The 24,989-nt window shown below is 37.3% G+C and overlaps 1 protein-coding gene across 4 annotated transcripts in view; it reads right to left on the bottom strand.

Annotated features, from left to right (window-relative positions):
• Nucleotides 1-17,320: 17,320 nt before the first annotated feature.
• GABRB3 (gamma-aminobutyric acid type A receptor subunit beta3) overlaps nucleotides 17,321-24,989 on the bottom strand; it is a 233,138-nt gene continuing 225,469 nt past the window's right edge. For all 4 annotated transcript variants that reach the window (XM_079912257.1, XM_079912258.1, XM_079912259.1 and 1 more), the window contains one exon: nucleotides 17,321-19,337. In XM_079912257.1, coding sequence (XP_079768383.1) covers nucleotides 18,996-19,337 — 342 coding nt within the window. In that variant the 3' untranslated portion in view covers nucleotides 17,321-18,995. The remainder of the gene's footprint in view (nucleotides 19,338-24,989) is intronic.

Here is a 24,989-nt window from a genome sequence, read left to right as displayed (position 1 = left end):
TATTGTAAATAGTGCTGTTATGAACATTTGGGGTACATGTAACTTTTCGAGTTAGTGTTTTTGTTTTTCTTGGATATATACCCAGGAGTGGGATTGCTGGGTCATATGGTAGCTCTATTTCTAGGTTTTTGAAATATCTCCTTACTGTTGTCCACAGTGGCTGCACCAAATTACATTCCCACCAGCAGCGTACATTGTGGCCCTTCTTTCAATTCATGTCAACTAATTCTGAAATTCAGGCAACTGGAAAATAAAATTGGTGATTTTCCACCAAGCTACACCATTGTTTCAAAAATTGTATTCCTAATCCTTAATATTCACTGGTGAACAGAAGCTAATATACTTTCCTGTTAAAGCAGAGCTGATAAAATGAATTTCTGTTTAAGAAAAGCATCCATGTTAGATAGTTATGCACAAGATAAAATAGAATTTAGTTATCACATTATAATTACAAAACAATAACATTAAAAAAATTTAAATCCAGGGGAAAATTCTGCCTTAAACTATTCATTGTTAGCAAAATCCGAAAATATTCTTTTTATCTTTGTTTTCTGGTTTAAAAGTTTTCATTTTTGTCACTGAAGATGCAATGTTAATATTTATCCTGAGGAAGAATGTTAAGTAATTTACATATTCTCCAGTCACAAACAGCAGTGAGAAGAGTCTGACATCAATCAGTCAGAAGGCCATGAGGATGCAGAGCCGTTTATATATCCAGGCCATGTTGGTGTGTGCTGTTGTTCCCTTCCCACTCACATGGCCAGGCTTGGAGAAGCGATAGGGGAGGGGAACAGAACAAGTCAAGGGAAAACATCCACATGTCACTGAGGGTGTCAGCCAATTCACAGACTCTATACGGCACATCCACCTTGCCATCTCTTCCACTCCCAGGGAGGTGATTTTTTTCTTCTACCCTTTTGTTCAAATCAGCTTTAAAAAAGGTGACTTGCCCTGGGTAGGTGTGGGGAAAATGACCTTTAAATTCTATTACCACTTGACTCCCAGGACTGTATTGAAAAACTGTCTCTATGCATCTGAATTGGTTTATTCTTTATATATATATTGATTCTTCAATCATTTTCATAAAAACATCTTTTAAATAAAAATTTTATTCATTAATTATTGAAAACATGAAACACATAGGTACATAGTATGATGAATGTTAAGGAAACTATTTTTATTAATGATATATTTATAGATCATACAAAACCTAAATAGAATTATTGGTTCAATTCAAAGGAAATCTTTTTTCAAAAAACTAAAGTTCACATAAAGAAAAACAGCAAATTAAAAAAAATTTATTGAAGTATGGTTGATTTACAATGTTGTGTTAATTTCTGCTGTATAACAAACTCGTTCAGTTATGCATATATATTCTTTTCATATTCCTTTCCATTATGGTTTATCACAGGATATTAAATATAGTTCCCTGTGCTATACAGTTGGACCTTGTTGTTTAACTATCCTACATATAATAGTTTGGATCTGCTAATCCCAAACTCCCAATTCTTCCCTCCCCCACCTCCCCTTCCCCTTGGCAACCACAAGTATATTCTCTATGTCTGTGAGTCTGTTTCTGGAAAAGCAGCTAAATTTTTAATATTTTTCTTTTGCTGACAAAGGGGCTTGCAGAGATTTTAAAATAACCATAACTAAAATTAATCATTAGTGTATATTATTTAATGAGATAATGTATGTAAAAATTTAATACATGGAGCCCTTTATTATCGTTGCTCAGGTGACAACCAAAGTAGCAATGTATATGCTTTACTAGTGAAATAAGAATCGCACAGCATAACAATTCAAATGGAGGCCAATGACATACAACAGTGAATGCAGACAACCTGTCATAAACAGCTTGAAATAATAAATATACAAATAATTAAATATTTTGATTTATTTAAAATCAAAGTATGAAAGTGGGAGCCTCTGATATTCTGAAGATTCACGTGTTACATTAAAGAGTGAAACCACCATAGAGAGAGGGCTTCTCTGTAGGAAAAGCATTACTTCACTACTCAGAAAGCTTACATTAGAAACAAAGGACTGATCTTTCCTCTGTCACACTGCAGTGCCATGACACAAGGCATTCTCACAGTTTTGCAGCCATGCAAACCTTGCCTCAAGGCGCAGCTCATGCACCATCTCCTCTGTCCCACCTTTGATTCTACGAGGCTGATTTAGATGTGTCTCCTGTTCTCCACTGTGCCCTCCATGAGATACTTTTCTTTGTATATTACCGTTTTGCATGTCTCTCTCCTCAAGGTCAGCAAATGTATTTTTTCACGTGCCCAGAATCCAGGATCACACTCAATGCCAGCTGGGTGAATGAGGAACCCATCTGAAGCACAACAAAGCCTTCTTGGTGAAGTTCTTCTCGACATCTTCTACAGAGCAGAAATGGTGTTGTTTTGACTCTTCATGCTTCTGCTGGACTAGAGTAAACAAAGATCTTGTTCATTCCTATAAAGTACTTAATTAAGAAGAGTTGTTGAAATGTCAATAAATATTCAGAAGGGAGGTTTTCTTGGAGATAATTTGAAGGTCAAATGATCTGGTTGTGATAAATGAGAGATGATGGTAGAGAAATTATTAGTCATTCGTCTGGATGTGCTTATTAGTCCCTTAGCTGTTGTTAGTGCCACATAGAGAAAAGAAAGGCTGGTGAGGCCCTGGAGAAGTTCAGCCAGCTAGTGGGCAGGAGAAGAAGGGAACCTAGCTCCCCTCCTCTAGCCAATTTGCTCAGCTCCCAGGCTTCCTGGAGTCAATTAGGAGGCATAGATGTGCCCATGCCTGGGACACAAAGCTGTGGGATAAAAATGTCCTGTGTTATGTGGGGCTGACTCCAGAACCAACGTCATATGAAAGCTCCCTTCAGTCAGAGCATCTTCTATCAACTGTTGTCCTCAACCAAATTGTAGAACAGTACCAATTTGGGAACCAATTAAGGGAAAAATAAATGTCTGTGGCCTACACGATTGGATTCTGTGTCTTTTTTCTACTGTGATCTTGACACATTTCCACAAAGGAGCAAAGAGGGAGAGTGGAATAGGGAAAGTTAGTACCTATTAGATTGCAAGTACTTTAATGTAATCTCTCATTAAGAGATGAGGATTATTATCATTCTGTACCAGATACAACTAAAGCTCAGGAAGACTAATTAATTTCTCCAAGGTAACATAGCTAGAAAGTATTTTGCATCCAGGTTTTTTGGGTTCATCAAAGGTTCTTACATATAATTCTTGTAACATTTTTCTAGAGCAAGAGAAAAGTTAGAGAAATTTGGTTCTTTCCTTTTATATCCATGCATTATTTATCTTCTTTTCCCAGACACTTTCAAATAAGGTCTATGAATGAGTTCCTTCTATTTCCAAGAATTTTATTATTGTAAGCCATCATTTACAATGTTTATGATTATTTTTATTATGATAGTTATTTTTACATTTATAAGTGTGAGGATACAAATCTACTGTTTTACTTAGTTTAGTTTGCAAATAAAAATTATTCACATTAAATACCAATACCTCTTCTGGTTATTAAATGATTCCTCGTGTGTTATTTACTGATACATCAGTTGACAGAAGTGATACCAGTATCAATCCCACAATGTGAACTATGAATTCAAGGTAAAGGAAACATATCTGGCTATTAAATTTCCCCCTCAAACTGTTGATAGTGTCAGTATTTGAAATCAGGCGAAAATAAGGATTGTGAATCAAATTACTTTCCTAACTACACCAACAATTGCTTTGTTCTGGTTCTCAAGATTTTGTAATAAAATAAAAAAATTTTATTTCCAAATGTCATCACTTATGAAAAGCTTTTCCTAGTATACATTTCTATTTCATGATAGCAGAGACAGGATATAAAAAGGAATATATGCTTCCTGAACTTTTAATTGATCTGAATGAGCTTTCTTTTACTTGATTTTTTTGAGTCTATATTGCTTCCTTTTTTGTGGAGAGACCAAACGTCGTCTATCTTCCTATTACTTCAGAGCTGCCTGATATCAGCTGCTTTCTTGAATCTTAAGCTTGGTTCTTTGTAGCTTATAAAACCTTTATTATTTTTTTATTTTATTTTATTTTTTTTGCCGTATGCGGGCCTCTCACTGTTGTGGCCTCTTCTGTTGCGGAGCACAGTCTCCAGATGCGCAGGCTCAGCGGCCATGGTTCATGGGCCCAGCCGCTCCGCGGCATGTGGGATCTTCCTGGACCGGGGCATGAACCCGTGTTCCCTGCATCGGCAGGCGGACTCTCAATCACTTTGCCACCAGGGAAGCCCAAACCTTTATTTTTGATAACTGATTATATTGACTAAATGTCACTCAGAATCTCTGATATAGATCTTTGTTATTTTTATATTTTTAATTAAATATTCTCACCCTCTCCACCTCATAACTCAGTAACAAAGTCATTTTAGATTTTAGTAGAGTATTACATTTTATGTGGGCACCCTGAGTCAAAGATTTACTTCATTAACATGACAGAGATTGCCAATGTTCCCTTACAACTGTTCTTCTTCCCCATCCTCACCTTCATAGAAGTACGGCCATGTAACTAGGCTGCAGCCAATTGAGGTACGTACAATTCTGAGATGTGTCATTAAAAGGGGAGGGGCCTGACCTTCCCCCACACCTTTCCTCCTTCCTGTTTTTTAAACCTCAGATAGTACAGCTGGCATCTAGCCGCCAGTTGAGGATGAGACATTGGAAGGACCCTGGGTCCTTGAAAATTTGGACTGTGATATTTGGGCTACTTCCAAATATTTTGAATGTGATAAAAATTAAACATATCTTACTCAAACCACTGTTATTTTTAAAAATTTTTTTTGCTACCAACCAAACTCAATTTTTAGTAGCTTTATTGAAATATAATTAATATACCATATAATTCTCCCATTTAAAGTGTATAATTCAATGGCATTTACAGAAGTGTGCAACCATCACTATGGTTAAACTTCAAAAAGATATTCTGTACCCTTTAGCTATTTTTCTGCTATGTACCCACCCCACCCCACACCAGTCCTGAGGAACCAATAATCTACTTTCCTAGACTCTCATATGAATGGAATCATATAATATGTTTTCTTTTGTGACTGGCTTCTTTGACTTAGCATACTGTTTTCAAGGTTCATCCACGTTGTAACATGTACTTCATTCCTTTTTATGGGCAAATATTCCATTGTATGGATATACTACATTTTGTTTATTCATTCATCCATTGTTGGATGTTTGAGTTATTTCCACATTCTGGCTATTAAGAATAATGTTACTATAAGTAATCATGTACACGCTTTTCTGTAAACATATATTTTCATTTCTCTTGAGCGTATACCTATGAGTTGAATTGCTGTATCAAATTGTAACTATATGTTTAATCACTTGAGGAACTGCCAGACTGTTTTCCAAAGTGAATGCACCATTTTACATTCTCACCTGTAGTGTATGAGGGTTCCAAATTCTCCACATCCTTGCCAACACTTGTTATCTGACTTTTAAATTCTATTCATCCCAGTGGGTATGAAGTGGTGATTGGGGTTTGCATTTTCCTGATGACTAATGTGTTTATTGGCCACTTGTATGTCTTTCTAGGAGTGATTTCTTTTCAGATCTTTTGTCTATTTTTCAATTGAGTTTTTGTCTTTTTATTATTGAGATGTAAGAGTTTGTTATATATTTTAGATAAAGACGCTTTTAGATGTATGACTTGCAAATATTTTCTTGTATTCTATGGATTGTCTATTCACTTTCTTGATGGTATTCTTTGAGGCACAAAATTTAAAAATTTTTATAAAGTCCAATTTGTCTATTTTTTTCTTTTTCCATTTGTGCTTTGATGACAAGTCCAAGACTCCTTCGCCAATCCAGGGTCATGAAGATTTACCCATATGTTTTATTCTAAGAGTTTTACAGTTTTAGCTCTTACATGTAGTTCCTTGATCCACTTTGAGCTAATTTCAGTATATAGTGTGAGGTAAGGGTCCAAATTCATTCTTTTGTATGTAACTATTCAAATGTCCCAGCACCATCTGTTGAAAAGACTGCTCTTTTCCAATTGAATGCTCTTGGAACCCTTGTCAAAATCAGTTGACTATTGATGTGTGGATTTATTTCTAGACTCAGTTCCATTCTATTCATCTATATATCTATTCTTGTACCAATGTTATACTGTCCTAATTGTCATTGTTTTGTAGTAAATTTTGAAATTAAGTGTGAATCCTCATACTTTGCTCTTCTTTTTCAGGATTATTTAGCTATTCTGGGTCCCTTGCAATCCCATATGAATTTTAGAATCATCTTGTGCATGTATATGGTCATCAGAGATTCTGATAAAGATTGTGTTGAATCTATAGATCAATTAGGGAGATTCGCCATCTTAATGAGGTTAAGGCTTCTGATCTGTGAACACGGGATGTTCTCCTACTTATTTAGAACTTCCTTAATTTCTTTCAACAATATTTTATATAGGGGGGAAGGTACAGGGAGGGAGAATTGGATAAAAGTAGTCAAAATTTACAAGCTTGCAGTTATAAGATAAATAAGTACCAGGGACATAATGTACAACATGATAGATATAATTAACACAGTTGTATGTTATATATGAAAGTTGTTAAAAGAGTGGATCTTGGGAGTTCTCATCACAAGGAAAATTTTTTTTCTTTTTCTTTAATTTTGTAGCCATATGAGATAATGGATGGTCACTAAACTTATTGTGATAATCATTTCATGATGTATGTAAGTCAAATCATTATGCTGTACATGTTAAACTTAGTGCTGTATGTCAATTAACTCTCAACAAAACTCGAAGGAAAAAACAAACAAAAAACACAATGCTTTATAGTTTTCAGAGTATAATTTTTCACTTTGTTAAATCCATCCTTAAATATTTTATTCTTCTTGATGCTATAGTGAATGGAATTGTCTTCTTAATTTCATTTTTGGATTGTTCATTACATGTATAGAAATGCAGCTGATTCTGTGTTTTGATCTTGTATCCTGCAACCTTGTTCAACTTATTTATTAGTTCTAACAGGTTTTTAGTAAATTCCTTAGAATTCTCTATATGATCATGTCATCTACAAATGGAGTTAGTTTTACTTCTTCCTTTCCAATCTGGATGCCCTTTATTTCTTTCTCTTGTTTAATTGCCCAGGCTAAAATCTCCATCACAATGTTGAATAGAAGTGGCAAGAGAAGACATCTAGTTTTGCTTCTGATTTTAGGGTGAAAAATACCTGCTTTTGCACCATTAAGTATGACGTTAGCTGTGGGTTTTGGTAGATGTCCTTTATCAGGTTGAGGCAGACCCTCTGTTTCCGGTTTGGTGAATATTTTTTTAAATCATGAATGGGTTTTAAATTTTTTCAAATGTCTTTTCTGCATCTATTGAGATGATTGTGTGATTTTTATTTTTTATTCTATTCATATGATGTATTGCATTAATTTATTAAAACCAACCTTGGATTTCTGGGATAAGTTCCATTTTCTCATAGTATAGAATTCTTTTAATACATTACTGGGTTTAGTCTACTAGGATTTTTATATTCATATTCATAAGAGATATTGATCTCTAATTTTATTTCCTTGTGATACCTTTGCCTGGTTTTGGTATAAGGGTAATACTGAAATCATAAACTGATTTGGAAAGTGTTCTCTTCTACATTTTGGAAGAGTTTGTGAAGATTTGCTATTATTTCTTTAAATGTTTGGTAGAACTCAACTGTGAAGTCATCTGCATCTGGGAATTTCTTTGTGGGTAATTAAAAAAATTACTTGTTCAATTTCTTCATTTATTACAGGTCCATTTAGAAGGTCTATCTCTTCTTAAGTCTGTTTTAGCAGTTTATGTCTTTCTAAGAATTTGTCCATTTCACCTAACTTATCTAATTTTTTGGTGTACAGTGGTTCATGGTTTTCCTTTATAATCTTTTTTATTTGTGTAAGGTTGGTAGAAATGTCTTCTATTTAATTTCTAATTCTAATAATTTAACTAGTTTCTCTTATTTTCTTGGTAAACTTGTCTGTTTTTTCAATTTTGTTAATCTTTTGAAGAAGCTTTTGTTCTCATTGATTTTTCTGTATTAAAACTCAATTCTCATTATTAGAGACAGTCAGCTTTATTTAAATTATTTGTAAACCCCAGAGACATACTCAGAGTAAAAGTTACGCCTTGCAATAAATCTCCACAAATAATGATTTTTGTCTTAAATAGATAGGACATGGAAAGAGGACATCATCTATCAAAGATTCAGGGCTCTGAAATTTATTTTTTCCCTTTAGCTCACATTTCTTTAACATTGGAGAAATAATACTATTTTTCTATTAAGATACTGTATATAAATCTTGTAAATAACCCAACATAGTAGATTCTACATAAGTAGTTTTTTTCTCCTTCTATTAAGAGACTTATTCTTTTGAGAGTGAAGAATAATCACTCTGGTGAATCCAGCAATTTTTTATGTTCATTTTGGTAAGTAAGATCATTTCATTTCTGAAACAGTAATGCTAAATAATTTTTAGTTGGTTTATTTAAAACTATGAATATTTTTTATTCTAAGTCTTACTATTAGACTTGTCTTCTGAAGGAAAGTTTCCTCATTCAGAAAATGAGCAAAGGATCCATAAATGAAGTAGTTGGCTAAAGTGACCAGATATAGGTTTGATGGGAAAAGACATCCATTGCTAACTCAAGGTAGTGTACTGGAAAATTTTATTGTGTTCAGTCCGTATAATAAAGATAAGAGTAATTATTTGAGGAGAAAAGCCTTTTTGGGACCAAAGACTAGAATTTGATTGTGTCTAAAAAGCTGGTTTCCAAACCATTTGCTTCTGATTCATCTAAAGCATCAAAGCAGGGGTCTGCAATTTTTTTTCCTGTAAAGGCCAGAAAGTAAATAGTTTGGATTTTATAGGCCCATACAGTGGATATAAAGGATGTTAGTGGAATGAGAAAGAGGTGTCCAAAAAGCTGAGGGGTTACTGGAAATCTCTATTTGGAACAATCAGTCCCAGCGGGTCTCCACACTAACCACCACTCCATCCCCTTCCCTCCAACCCATACAATGTGTATCATCACCAGGATAAAACAAGCAAATGAGCAACAACAAATAAGCACAGACATCTTTAATAAATACACTAAAAACAATTACCTATGAAGAGCTAGACTCCTAGAGAGGGCATAAGTAGCCCAGAAAAGAAAAGCCCTTTTTATTTTGGTACTGGGATGCCCAGCATTTAGGTCACCTCTCTGCTCACTCTAAAATAAAACATTCCTGCTGAAGCCCCAGAAACATACTCAGACCACTCATTTAGTCTTAATAGTTACAGGAAAAAGCTGGTTGTAAAAGAGAAACACACGAGATATATGATACAAAGAAAACCAGATAAAGCTAACTCACAAAACATTTCACAAAAGGCCACCAGTTTTAGAAAGAAAACTACTGGCATAAAAAATACCACAATAAACAAAACAGAAAAATTAGTGTTAAAAATTAATACTTTGGGGATCAAGAAAACCTTTTCTATTCTCAGTGAGATTTAAAAATTAGAGCAGTCTGTACTAAGACAAAAATCAATATACAAAAATCAACTGCATATCCACTTATTAGCAACGAGAAATTGAAGTTTTTTTTAAAAAACTACATCATCCAAGAAATATTAAATATAAGGATAAACCCCAAAAAAGATGTGCAAGTCTCTACATTTAAAACCAAAAACTACTGCTAAGAGAAATTTTAAAAGATCCAGAGCAGTGGTTCTCAGCCAACTGTCCATCCCTGGGGACATCTGGCAATATCTGAAGACATGTTCAGTTGTTACAACTGAGGAGGCAGATTTTGACACTGGATCTAGTGAGTAGAGGCCTCAGGGATGTGGGTAAACATCCTATAGTGTACAGAACAGTTCTCCACGACAAAGAAGTATGTAGTCCAAAGTATCAATATGCCAAGGTCAAGAAACCCACACTGTTAGGATGGCAGTTCTCCACAAATTGGTGCATAAATTCATTGTAACCCTAATCAAATTATAAGAATGAATCTACATACTCATATATATATATGAATATATAGAGAGAATGAACATATATATATATAGAGCGAGAGAGAGAGAAAGAGAGAAACAAACTGATTCTAAAATTTATATGGAAATGTCAAAATAAAGCCAGGGCTTCCCTGGTGGCACAGTGGTTGAGAGTCCGCCTGCCGATGCAGGGGACATGGGTTCATGCCCCTGTCCGGGAAGATCCCACATACTGCAGAGCAGCTGGGCCCGTGAGCCACGGCCGCTGAGCCTGTGCGTCTGGAGCCTGTGTTCCACAACGGGAGAGGCCACAACAGTGAGAGGCCCACGTACTGCAAACAAACAAACAAAACAAAACAAAAAATGTATTATAAGTCTAAATGTAATACCTAAATCTATAAAACTTCTAGAAGAAAACATATGGAAAAATCTTTGTGACCTATAATTAGGCAAAGATTTTTTAGAAACAATACCATATATATGACCCATAAATGAAAAAAATAGAAAAAATAAATTATCAAAATTTAAAACATATGCTTTCTGAAAAGCTGTTAAGAGAATGAAAAGACAAGCCATGGACAGGGAGAAAAAAGTTAGAAAACATGTTTGATAAAGGATTTTTATCTAAAATATATAAAGAACTCTCAAAACACAACAAGAAAACCAATTAAAAATGAACAGAGATTTAAACAAACCTTTTTTTAGTGAAGACAAAGAGATGACAAAAAACACATGGAAAGATACTCAACACCATTAGTCAATAAGGAAATGCAAATTAAAATCAAAAGGAGATATGACCATGTAACTATTGAATGGATAAAATTAGAAATACTGACTATACTAAGTGCTGGAGAAGATGTGGAGAAACTGGAACCCTCAAACACAGCTGGTGAAATGTAAAACCACTTTGGAAAACAGTTAGGCAGTTTTATAAAAAGTTAAACCTACACCATCATAAAATCCAACTATTTCACTCTTAGATATTTACCCAAGAAAAATGAAAGCATATGTCTATGCAAAAGTTGTATATGGATGTTCCAAAAGTGGAAACAATCCAAATGTCTGTCATCAAGTGAATGGATAAACAAACTGTGGGTATCTGTACAGTGGAATACTACTCAGCAATAAAAAGTACAACAACATGTATGAATCCCAAAATAATTATAGTGAGTGAAAGAAGTTAGAGAAAAAAGAGTGTACTCTGATTTCATTTATATAAAATTTTAGAAAAAGAAACTAATCTTTAGTGTGTCATTTGTTGAGAGCACATTAGTTGTTGCTTGGGGATAGGAATGGGTGTCTTAGAGTAGGGTGGAGATTTACAAAGTGGTTCAAGTAAACTTTGGGGGGAATGAATATGTTCAATATTTTGAGTGTGATGATGGTTTCACATATGTCAAAATTTATCAAATTACACATTTTCAACATGTACAGTTTTTATATGTCATTTATACTTCTAAAAATATATTTAGAAAATGAAATAGAATTGTTAAAAGAAAAAGTCAATCACCCCAAACACATAGCTAACAAATGAAATACTAGGACAGGAAAGAAAGATTATATATTAAGGAGCAAACCATTAAGTACAAAATCTGAGTAGTAGGAGCATATGAAAAAAGACAGAGAGGATTTTCTAAAAAATAATATAAGAAAAGTGTCCAGAGCTCAGAGATATAGATCTTTAGATTTAGAGTTTCAACCAGGATCCAATACAATATACAAAAAAGACTCACACTAAATAAACCTTTATGAAATATTAGAAAGATGTCCTAAAAGCAAGTTGAGTAGGGGCATGAGGAGTTGGGGGTTAGTGCATTTAAGTAAATTAGAATCAGCTGGTATGAAACTCATTATAAGCATCACTGGAATGTAAAATACAATGGTACAGTGATTTCAAAGGTCTGGGGAAATTACTTTCAATCCACATCAATACCTAGCTAACTACCAATTAAATATAAAGGACCAGGGAATGAATTCAGGTAATCAAAGCCTCAGAAACCTTCTGTCTCATACCTACTCCTCAGACATTAACTGAGGATGAACTTTGGCAAAAAAGAAGAATAAAACCAGGAAAGAGGAAGCCATGGGCTATTTAGAAATATTGGAACTAATCCAGAAATCATAGGATGAGAGTTTTGCAGCAGGTCCAAAAGGCAAGCAGTTCTCATTTGTATGGGAAGTCAGTCAATGCCAAGAAGAATATTTTCATTAAGAAAAACAATAACAAACAATAAACTTAATGACTAAGGTGGTAGATAAGGTTATATACATGGTCAAGAAAGCATACCATTCTTTCTTAATTAAGAAAAAATAATGCAAATTAGAAACCTCAGAATGGATGTTTATGGGTGATTGGGAGGGAATAAATCTAGGAAAGTCCTAATGCAAACACGCATGTGATAAGGTTTGGATCAACTAAAGTAGTGTAGGAAAAAGTAATTCATTTAATCTGGACCTTAGGAATATTCTCCTTCAAATAGTCCTAGGAAGTCACTGGACTTCTAAATTGGTCTGAGCAGACTGCTTAGCTCTGCTTTGAATGATACTTATATAGTTGATAACATCAAAGTTTTTCAATATTTTTCAACTTTTAGAATAATTTATAAGTAAAATACTGAAGGCTGAAGTACAGTCACAGTGCTGAATGTAAAAGTTCTCAACCTCCATGAAGCAGTAAGAGATGACATCTCTCTTTTCATACATCCTCAACTGATCACACTTTCCAGGCAGAAAAACTCTTAACTATAGGAGTTCTGTTTTTTCCTTCTTCTAATATGTATCTTAATACATTCAACTGAAATACTAAACCTTGAACTGTACTTACTCAATGATGTGAGATGTTCATTACAACCTATAGAGGTTCATTTCAACCTATAGAGTTTATTACTTATAGAGTTTAGAATCACTCTATAAACATAATGTTAAACAGTAAAATCTTATGATTGTAGGCAGAATGTAAATGTTTTTGACCTTGATAATGTAAAAATATAGTTACAGTTAACAGAAGATAGGAGATAAACATGGCCTATAATACAGCATTTCAAGGCTTGACAAGTGAATGATTGTGCACAGCTAATGCTTCAACATGCAAGAGGAACAGTTGATTCTTCTATTTCAGGAAAGGAACTGGAAGTGCTAACATCAAGGTCTCAATTGTTCTGAAAGCAACAGGTAATCAAAATCACTTTTTAATTTTCAAAGGAGAAATTCCCCAAAAACCCAAACTAACAAAAAAAGAAGATAGGGCATGAGAAAAGGGAAAGGGAAATGCGTGGAAGGATGGGATGTGACCACCTTTACCTCAAGAATGGAGAGTCAAGCTGGACCCTAGGGAAATCAGAAATGCATTGCAAGATATTTTCTTGCAATCAATGGCTACCAGGGCCACTAACTAGTTTCCTATTTGGTTTCAAGATGCACACACATACACCCACACCCACACCCGCAGCAGACGTGTTTTAAAGTCAGCCATTTTTGTGGACTGCATTTTTCTTACAGGTTCCCTTTACATTGCTTGCCTATGGATTCTAAGTGGAACCTATTTATATAAAAGGCAAGGGCCATGGAATGTGAGTCCCTCTAATGCCAGGAGTGCCTCAATTGATAACCATTGCTGCTTTAGTCCTATAAGGGGCCAAATGTCACAGGTTCCAAAGAGTTAATCTTCCCTGAAGAATAGTTTTCCCATTCAAAGGAGAGTTGACATTCCCTCTCCTTTAGAAGCTGGTAAGAGGAGGTAGGAAAGAATTGTGAAATGGTGCCAAATGTGTACGTGGCCCGTGGCAGCCACGCGGACCAGGAGTAAGTGGATTCTGGGTGGACCTTGCATTCAGTGAGGCTTTCTTTGTCAACCAAAAGTGAGATGCTTTTAAAAGAAACTTTAAGAAATTTGATCAAAATTCCTTTTTTCTGCAGTTATTGGTAATTTAAACTTGGCATCTGAATGAATAGTGTTGTAGCCTCATGAAGTGAGAAATGTCCCTACTGTGAAGTGCCAGTCCTAGACAGAGAATTAGTGTGAAATATGTCCATGTCAGGGTCCCAAAGTAGACGAGGGAGGTAAAAAACCTGTCCATAGGTTAAAAAATGAAAACGTGGCATGTAAAGAATTACCAAAGACTGTATTATTTTGTTTAGAGTAGGCACATTGGAAGCTAAGCCTCTATTAAACCCTAGCTGGCTGTGGGACACTTTCCTTTTATATATAGCATATACACGTGAGCCAGCAGCATTTCAGGGGCCTAGAAATGTGTGTCAGTAAAAGTTCTGTATGGTTTGAGGTGTCTGAGCATCTTCATTCATTCATTCACTCACTCACTCAGAGACACTGCTTGTTACTTTCCCACTGGAGAGGAAACAAGGGAAATTGCTTTTTAGTCCTGAAAAGCTAAAGAGTAGGGACCAACACCACCTGTGCCAGAGCTTATTGGTAGGTTAGTTTCCTGGCCTTTAATATAGAAATAATTCTCTCTGAAATCACTTTTTTGAAGAGAGGAGCAAGGTGGATCTCTGTGTCTAGTTGTCCTTTGATGTTCAGAATAAATCACAATTAAAAAAAAATGTCATGGTTCAAATTGGTCTCATACAGTCAGTTTTGAGCTTATTTCTTTTTACTTTCAGCATAATTGAAATGGGAATGTATGGCTAAAAATACCTAGAATTAAAATAATCACACTAGTTTGAAAATAGACAAGGGGAAAAAAAATCAGCCTTCACATTGAAGTCAGTTAGTCCTTTTTTAATAAATTTGAAGTCATTCATCAACAAGTTTCATATTGTATCTATCACTCAGTTTTGCTGTTTTTTTCATGTCAAATAATACCAAAAAAATTACATCAATGTGCTTAAGCAAAATTGGGTTTTAATTGATCTTTACAATGAAATGAAATCAATGCGGGAATTGATCATGACAGCAATCGCCTATTCCTATTAGAATAATCCTGTACTTACCTTGAACACACTCACTGACTCATGAAGTAGAAATATGAGACAAGAATGACAAAATTGTTTCTGGGGCTTGCCCTAGGGAGAGGCATGGTACATGAGTCACTCTCTGGGAGGCTGCTATTTACCCAGGTGCTGGGAATTTCAGGAAAACATGGCACCTTTCAATGCAGTAGAAGAGGTAATAATCAATCCAAGGCACACTAGTTGTGTCCTGGGAAAATTTAATCCACCTGGGCAGCTCTTTGCTCCACGATTCAATGTTGCCCTGACCAATAGCTCATGTAAGGTGAGAGCTGGACTCTATTCCACAAGTAACAAAATATTTCACTGATTGTTCAGTTTTGCTTACATTAAAATGGCCCTAAATATGAACTGGTTTTCAGATGGAGAGCTAAATTAAGAATTATGGGATGGTTTATCATTTCAAGCCAGGAGATTCAAAGTTGGACACATCCTCTTTTTTAGAAGACACTATTGTGGGACAAACACCAATGGGATTATCTATGAGATGCTGAAAATGAACACCTCCAGCTGCAGTATGCCTGTCCCCTTAAAACCAGTCCCCACGTGCTTGGCATCACCTCTGAGAGGATGATCTCCTTGGTGAAAACGTTAATCCCATAGCTGGACGGTGAGAAGTGTCTTGATGTCAACGACTGAACATGTCCAAAGTTCTGGGTGCTGGCACTAGAAACACATGGTACTACACATATACATGGGATAGGAACATTATCATGATATACACTGAGGTCACTTAGATCAGAGGAAAACGAGTGGGTCATGGTATAGACAGTGAAACCCCCTACAGTCCTGGGGCTGGTGAACAAGAACAATACTTGTTTTAAAGATTACTCTGTGTTATCCATCCTTCTCTGTCGGGATTTTATGTAGTAGGGCTCTGGGATTGTCTTGAATATACTTATATTCGAATATGGGTAATAACAAACTCATAACAAGATTCTTCTGTATGCTTTGAGCCCCTGTGAAGCATTTTGGAAAGACAGGGCTATGTAGAAAATCAACTTTTTATTACGTTCAGTTGTTGAGAAAGAGATACCATTAGATTCCAATTTCAACTTTTCTCTCCTTACTCAAGAGGTCTGGACGAGGGTAACAACCACCTCACATTATGCCAGGGGTCCGCGTTCAGATTTATCAATACACCACACTCACTGGCTCCAGGAACTGCTGTGCAGTAATGAAAGGGCATTGTAATAGAACAGAGAGCCAACCTCGACTCTCTTCTGGCAGCACAGAGTTCTGCTTCTCAACATTTCTCACAGCTTTTAAAAATGGAGAAGCTATAAAATAATTTTATTAGAAGAAGAGTAATTTTCTTCTAAAATGGAGTAAAGCAAACACATACCCAAGGATCTCAAAAAGTCTTTTTTTTTTTTTTACAGAATATATGTATGTAATTGTGTGTGTGTGCGCGCGTGTGTGTGTAGTTACAAACACTATTTATAGTATAGCTATTATGTTTAACGTCATTGTAGTGTCTACAAAGTTGTGGATCCCAGTCTCGGTGCCAAATGCATATAAAAAGCTCAAAAGCTATTATGACTATACCATGCAAATTTATATCCAGAAAATCTTGGGACGTAGACTGCAGTTCTTCTGAGCCCCACAGGGTCTCTGCTTCTGACAGTTGGGTACCTTAACTATGCATCAAAAACATTGTGAATCACTTTTCTCCCAGAAAGAATTAATGTCACAGTTCTGAATATATAAATTGTACATTTAAATCAACCGTTGACACTTTTGTCCATGTTCATTTGCATTTTGGGGTCCCTCTTCTGCATGTGGAGCTCACTCCTTGAATCACTGATACAGAAGAAGATACCTGAAGTATTGAAAGGGATAAGGTCTTCACAATGTCCTTTTTTTTTTTCTTTAACATGTTAACAATGATAAGGCCACTTACAAGGTTTTTCCCAATCTGTTTAACTTTTAGGATTCCCCCATTGTTACCCATGAAAAAAAATTGTCAGAAAAAAGCCAAGGAACAAGAAGTCACTGGCTAGTCTCCAGATAAAAGTAAAACCAGAGAGCAGTGGTTGGGAGAAGATGCTGAAAAAAGATAAGAATGAAAGAGGGGAAAGGGTATAAAAATTGGTCACTGCTTCTAGCATGAGACTTTGTGGTCTGTGTACTACCTGATGGTGGGTTTGACCTGTTACAAACTCTTACAAATTAAAGGTTGTCATCAGCCACCAAGGTAAATCAAGTAGTGGTCAGCTGCTGGGGATAGCCCACAGCACATACACCCGCAAGGAGGGTGGTACCCCTACCAGTGGGGAAAACTGGGGTCAGCTCTGAGAATACTGGGCGAGACTCTGGTCATTGGTTTTGGATAGAACAGAGAGGGTGAGGCATATGTGGCATTTTGGGATAAAGTATTAATTTAGCAGTTCTTTCCTGAATATTTTGCTTTTTTGTTTCTCCAAATGCTTAACTTCACTGTGACATCTGTTTGCACAACTGTAGTCATTTCAGTTTATGGATGCCTGTGATAGAAATATTGTTTACAAAAAATATATCATCTCTTTTTTTTTTCTTTAGAAAGATCTCATCTAAATAGTAAGTTAAGGTTGCATCTATGAAACCGGTGCACCTTGTCTTGTTTCTACGAGCTTTAAAAAGTCCAAATACTGATGAGGCTGTGGATCAGAAGGAACCAAAAGTGACTGTGTTTGTTGTCATGTTGCTCTCCTTTGCCTCAAGAGAACGGTCATGGGTCCCTGGGTGATGCATGGTGTGGACTGGTCGTGTTCCTGCAGCATCCTAGTTACACTAGGAGTAGTTGGATGTGCTTGTGAAATATGTCAGATATAGAAATAAAGGCATGAGGATGTTTCTTGGTTTCTGAAATTGAACAGAAATGTTTTTCGTTTCGATCTTAATTCTAGAGAACAGAAAGTAGTTACATCACAGAAAGAAAATATGACATTGCATGCTGCCATGATAGCAAGAGTAAGAAAGAAAATCTTGGTAAATATACATATATATGCATATTATGCAAATATATTTGATATTAACATACAATGTTATGAGTGATTGATAACTTAAAGACAAGGGGGAAATTCATCCTAGATGGTTTTACTTTAGAGTAACAAATAACCTGAGACGTTTAAGCTTTCCGTTAGATACCAGGCCTAGAAATCCATAAGAGATGTAGAGCACGTGTTCACTAACTGAAATGTCAACTCAACTTTGCCAAAATGTGCTGCCGTGTCCCACATGATGCGGAAGCTGGATCCACTCCAAGTGAGCAGAGAAATACACTGTACAGCAGAGTACTTACAATGAGATGCCATCCATCCCCGATGGGCTTTCAAAAGATGGACGTGCAGACATCAATGTGGGCTCTACCTATGTTTAAGAAACAGGTGAGCGCATACCAGAGGCTCACCCCACCCATGGAACCGTACAGAAAAATTCTGCCCCACGAAAACAAATCCCATTGCCAAGAAAGCCGAAAAGCCTTCACTTAATAAACTGAAAGAGAGGGTATGAAGTGTGACTGGTTTTAAACTAGCAATACCACTGTATGAGTTTTCGAAGAATAACTAAGTTTCTTCCTGATTTTTAAACTAAAACATCTAACTAATGATAGTAAAAGACACATTTTGGGATGATATTGTGTTTCGCGCCCTCATTCTCAAGGCATAATATTTAGACGATGCTTGTCCCTTTCAATTAAAAAAGAAAAAACTATGACTTTCTTTAATATGCATCCTGTGTTAAATTGTCCATAGCTGCAAAATGTATATATGTATGTGTATTTGTTTGACATACACATGGGTACTTACACCTGTGTGTATAAACATATACACATACATCCTCATATACACGTGTATTTTATATATATGCTGAGAAAGTTCACATATATATACAATTGCGTATGTATATATGTGTGTGTCTGTGTGTGTGTGTGTCTGTGTGTGTACAGGTATAAAAACTTGACAGGCAGAGTAATATTTCACTCAGTGTTAAATGAAGTCTTTGAAAAATCAAGTACAGTCACTCAGTTAACATAGTACAGCCAGTAAACTAAGTTGAAAAGAGAAAAAGTGAATGGAAACACGATCCGGGACCATCTGTCTATGGCATTCACATCGGTTAGATCAGGGATTTTAATTTTGAGCTGTGAAGACCTCCTCCGTAGATGGGTCTTCTTGTGCGGGATGCTTCTGTCCCCCATGTGTCGCCCATGCCCTTCCCGAGGCATGCTCTGTTTCCTGTACTGGATTCCTGAGTTGTCAAAGGATATTGCTGAATTCCTGGTATCACCAATGCCACCTGTGACCTCATTCATTTCATTGTGAACCTCTAGCGATGTTAACAGAATATTTCCATGAGCATCCACCTAATTGGAAGAAAACACACATTGTTAGACAGCTAGCATAGCATGCCAATAAACCTAATTTCTACATACAAACCCAGGACAGACTTACGTCATGCAGCCATGTCACATATAGTATGAGAAATTGCACATCTGTCAAAGCCAGCACTCTAGTTTAGTGGAAAGTGTCATTTTGTGGGCTTAACTGCAGGTTAGAGTTTTGATTTCCTTGATTTAAAAATTCTCATGTAGAAAATTAGATAAAATAAGGGGGCCCTTTTCAAATTGAAATTCCACATTATGGGTACAAGTCCTTATTGAAGACAAAATTAAAGTACAAATGTCTTTCAAGATGTTAACAGGTATTATAACCATTTTTCACAACTATACACTGGATAGAAACTATACTCTCCCATTCTTCTTTGGAAGCTGATTTGTCTCCTTTTCTGATGGTACAAAAATATCCAAATTACCATGAAGAAACAAGCGAGTACTGTGATGAATGGACACACCTAATGACCTTGGTGGATTAGATAAAGACCCCCACCCAAATACGATCTCCCCACTCAATTCCGCTCCTGGCAGGAGACCTCCTTTTTAAGAGCTACATTTAAGATAGGCTACAGTCCTTTCTTACATCGGAGCCAAACTTTAAAATAACATTTTATTCTGTGCTAAATACAGCTTCAGACCTTTCATGATGACGCCAATGGTCCATTTTACTCTTTGGTCTGCCACTAAACTTTCATGGAGCATGCCTGAGGCTAGGCCTTAAGGTAGATGTACAGGAGGTGAGGTTGGGAGAGAAGACTCCCAACGAAGAGTAGGGGCCCGTGCAGATCTCTGAGTGGTGCTTGGACTGCAGGTAGGATGGCCCCAGACACCAAGGTTGTCTAGACACAGGAAGGGCTGCCAACATCCTGGGGCCACTCAGGCTCTGGCACAAAGGCACAAAAAAAGACTCAGAGGTGCCCTCCCCACCCCCCCTTGGTTTGAGAATACCACTCAATTACGCTTGGGGAAGGAAAGGTGTGGTCATCAGGATGTCACCCCTTTCTCCTCAGACCTTTGAGTATGTTATGCAAAAGGGACTTTGCAAACATAATTAAGGTCATGGACCTTAAAATAGAGAGAGTAGCCTAGATTATCCAAGTGGGCCCAATCTAATCACATGAAACCTTAAAAGCAGAGAACTTTCTCCAGCTCGAAGCAGAAGAGAACGTCTGAAAGATGTGGCAGAAATTGAAAGCCAGGAGAATTTGAAGCATGAGGACTGGATTCACCCTTGATTGAGAACTTCAGGGAAGGCCTGAGAAGAAAGGGGCAGCCTCTAGGAGAAAAGATGGGCCCTGGCCAACAGCGAGCAAGGCAATGGGGACCTCAGTCCTACAACCACAAGGAACCATGGTACCCACTGAGTTGGCCCCACTATACCCAGACTTCTGACTGACCCAACTGTGGGATAACATTTGGGTGTTGTTTTAAGTGTTAAGTTTGTGTGGCTGTAATCAAAACTACTACAGGACACAAAAGGGAAGATTTCAGAGGGGTGATGAATTTGAACTGGGCCTCAAGAATGAGTAGAAATTTCTCAGGCAAAAAGCCAGAAAAACATACATACAAAGCCTTGAAGAGTGGCTGAAGTATTTTGAGAAGGGCAAACTAGTGGGACTCAAGTACTGGAGAGAATGGATGCACACGCTCAACTCCTGGCCCATGCTCAGCTGGAGATAGAGGAGGTGACTGTCATTCTCATCCCTGTCAGCATCTACCTATCACCTTATCATTACAGGAAAGAAAACCTGGTGATGAATGGGAAGCAGATGAGAGTCAAGCCATTAAAGGAATTTCACCTTTACCCTTTAGGTAATGAGAAATAAAAGTGATTTCTAAGTGAAATAGTGACACATTTCTGAAACCCAACTTAAGTGGCAGAATAAAGAATAAATGATGGATTTGAAGGGAGAAAGTGAAGAGACAGACCCTAGTTGGTGTGCACCGCACTGGTCTCTGTTCCTTGAGGGCAGTCTGGGAGCGAAATGCCAGGAGGTGGTAACTGCTCCCCGCCAGCCACTGAAACCCATCCCAGCATTTCCTCTAGACCACGCAGGACACTCAGCAATGCTTCACCACCACCTGGTCATTTCTGCATCTCTGCAGTTAAGAAGGTGGGAAAGGAGTGGAGAGAGAGTTACTCATCACCCTACTCCCACCCAGCCTCCTGGCCCTTCCCGAGCTCCCTGAAGAAATACTCGCAATGTGGACTCAGGGTGAAGCAGCTGGCCCACGTTAGCCTGGGTTGGGCTCAATGTTCCTGCGTGATGAATGAGAAGGGCCAAGGTGGGATGGACTGTGGTCTACGGTCTCCTGAGAATGGAAGACAGCCCACCTGGGGGTGCCGGGAGACACGAATAGACCAAGATAATACCATTCGTATTAGGGAGAAGGCTTTTCATGGAGACCCATTCTTGGGGAAGGAGCAGAGCACTGCCAGAAGAAAATTAAAGTTTTATTATTTTTTTATTCTAAAATGGAGGTTAAAATTCTAATGGGGCTTGTATCTCAAAAGTACCAGGAATAGTAGACCTTTGTAAGGACTTGTGTTCTGTATCTGTTCTTTTCATCGTCTCTCCCTGGAATGATTGGCAGTAAAATCCTTACAACAAAGAGTCTATTTTCCTGTTTGGGGGATCAGTGAGGCATCCATCCGGTGGTTTGGAGCTGAGTCATGTGGGAGGAGCAGCCCAACAGGTAAATGAAGGTGTGGCTGAAACAGGAGGAGACAGCAAAGGAAAGGCCAGCAAGGGACTGGGCAGTAGCATGTCCTCCGTAGAAACCACCTAGGAACTGGGGGTGTGCTGGGGCCACCGGAAGACATCACCTTCCCTAAGAAGGGGGTGGTCTGGACCTGCTTCGGAAGTTGTGGGCAGTTGGCCCTAAGGCAACAAGGAGGTGAGGGTGATGGGCAGATTAGCTGGCCTTTACTGAAATGCACGGAGGAGTAAGAGAAGGTCCTTGCCCTCAAGGGGTGGAACAGGTGAGAGCTTCAAATAATCAGCAAATGCATTTTAGAAGGTACTGCCTATTGCCCTTAAAGCACATTTTAAAATACATGCCAACAATTCCATCTCTTTTCTAGTTATCAAAAATGCCATAATATGCAAATCTCCTTTTATCAAAATCTAGGGGATTATGATGAATGACTTTGTAGAACAAAATACCAATAAAGGAATGTCTACTATTAAAGAAGGAAAGGAGTATTCTGTGATACGTTTATTAGGTAGAACTTTGATGGTTCTAATGACGCAGAATTTCACCTGGCTTTAAAGGTATGTTTATGTATTTTATACATAGTAGCGTGAAGTAATAACCTATAAGGGAAAAGAATCTGGAAAAGATTCTTATGTATGTATACATTCATATTTGCATGTATAACTGAATCACTGTACCTGAAATCACCTGAAACTTACACGATATTGTAAATCAACTATACGTCAATAAAATTTTTTAAAAAAGATATAGTTCTAATTAGAAAAAAAAAAAAAGGTACATTTATGAACCTTCCCCCCCTTCCCACTAGAAGAGTGAGAAAACATGTGGCTTCAGTGGAACCAAACAGATGACAAACACTACTCATTCATGGACACACATTCCCTGAGCACTTACCACATCCAGCCCCAGTGTCCACCTTTTGGTAGATGCAAAGAATGGGATGCTGTCTAGGACAGAAGGCACAGTGGCCACATGAAATGTGACCTGCTATCTATCTCCGAAGCACAGAGCATGTGCCCTGGAGGTTAGAAGAACAGGGACAAGTCCACCTGCTTGGAGTGGGGATTGTCAGAGGCAGGATGGGAACAAGTGGTAGACAAAATCAGGAAAACATCATAGAGAAGAGCATCTGGGTTAGGTCTTGAAGGAGGGGAGATGTGGACAAAAAAGAGAGGGATTCTGGGAAGAGGGAATCAAAGGCAAAGAGATAATAAGGTGTATGGTGATTTCAGGAAGCCCACAGGGAGAGTGAAAAAAACATAAGAAGTAAGGTCAACTGGATGCTGAGTTGATTTTTCAAGATTTAATGACAAATCTGTAAGAATCAGTATCCTGTCTTCCCTTATCACTTGTGGCCAGTTTTGTGCATTTGGAAAAGAACTTCGGAGGGTGGGTCTAAGTCTGCACTCTTGGATTCCAGTGAAGGAAACCCACCCTGAGGGAAGCTGAACCTGATGTTGTCAATGTTTACAAAGTTGGGGTGCCAGGGTGCTCTGACACCGGTGGCTGCCTCAAAGCTGTTTGAGAACCAATGTGGTTGCATTGCTCCATTTCAGAGTGGGGTGAACAGCTACAATGGAACAATCATGTCAAAAGGAACTTGAACATATACATGGAATTAATAAGAATTTAGAGTAAATTAGTTTGGCTGCTTTTGACATAGTTTTACATTTGCATAGTTTTCATTTAAACGTGAACCAGTGTGTAGAAAATTTACACTGAAACTACTAGAAGGTATTTTTTTCTGCAAGAATTAAAGGGTTACTAAAATCTTTTAAATCTTAGAAACCAAACATTTTAAACAAATATTTCCAGAAGAGATGCTAATCTTTTCCTATCATCTAGAATTTAAATCTTAAAACAGATGGGATTGTAAAAATGTCCTGTATAGAATGACAGTGATGACTTGTAATTTCTGAAGCATTTCATGAATGCTACTTATTTTGAGGAGTTTGTCTCATATCTACTATAATTAGATTCATTGATTTCAATGTAGTTTTTCTTCCCGCTTCAAAACTTGGACAGGCAGAAACATTCAGAGATGAAAAACATCTCATGTGGAATGTATCCTAGAGGGATTTTCACTTTTTCCATGAATCTGTCACCAGATTGGCACACTGTTGACGTCTCATTCTCTACTAACCTTCAATCTTCAAAATGAGTAAAATACTCTAGTTTCAGGAAAGTAAGGAACTATTTATCATGTGAGAAATGAAATCTTGCTCTTTAGTAAGAGGAATGATGTCAAGCCTGCAGCTCTGATTCCTTGGCAAGACTTTCTGCCACTTCATGAAATTCAAATACCGTTTGGTCAACTTGCAAAATATCACAAGGCTTGTAACCATAATACATGCATTACAACCAAAGACTAACTCTTGGGTATAGAAACAACTCAGGAACAAACAGAGGTTAAGCACAAATAAATTAAGGTCAGGATTTTCATTGCACCACTGATCTGAGGATAAACTAAGTGACTATGTGAACACTGCCACTAAGTTAAAATAGAGTTTAATCACTAAATTTAAGGAAAATCTACTCATGGTCCGACATTAGGTTCAATAGCGTCATGGTCACGTTGGTGGCCTGCAGAGCCCCTGAGGACACCACCCTGAGATCTCTTACAGGACACAAGCAAAGACAATGACAGTACAAGTCCTTGCTGTCACCCAGTGTCCATCAGTCCAAGAAAAGCTTCAGCCCCCGAGCCTCTTGGCTCCCAACTATGACAGAGGGGCTCCTTGAGGCCATTGCTGGCCATACTGATAAACAATCCCAAGAGATACCACTGAAAATGAATGAGTGAATAATTGTAATTACAAAGAACTCTTGAAACTGTTGGCCTCTGCATAGTACCATTTCTGTTTTGCATTAAATTTTTTATTCTTTAATTCATTCGGATCATGT

The sequence above is a fragment of the Stenella coeruleoalba genome (genome assembly GCF_951394435.1).
Source record: "Stenella coeruleoalba genome assembly, chromosome: 2".
NCBI lineage: Eukaryota > Metazoa > Chordata > Mammalia > Artiodactyla > Delphinidae > Stenella > Stenella coeruleoalba.
Note: the sequence above shows the minus strand (reverse complement) of the source record. Positions and strands in the feature narration are given on the sequence as shown.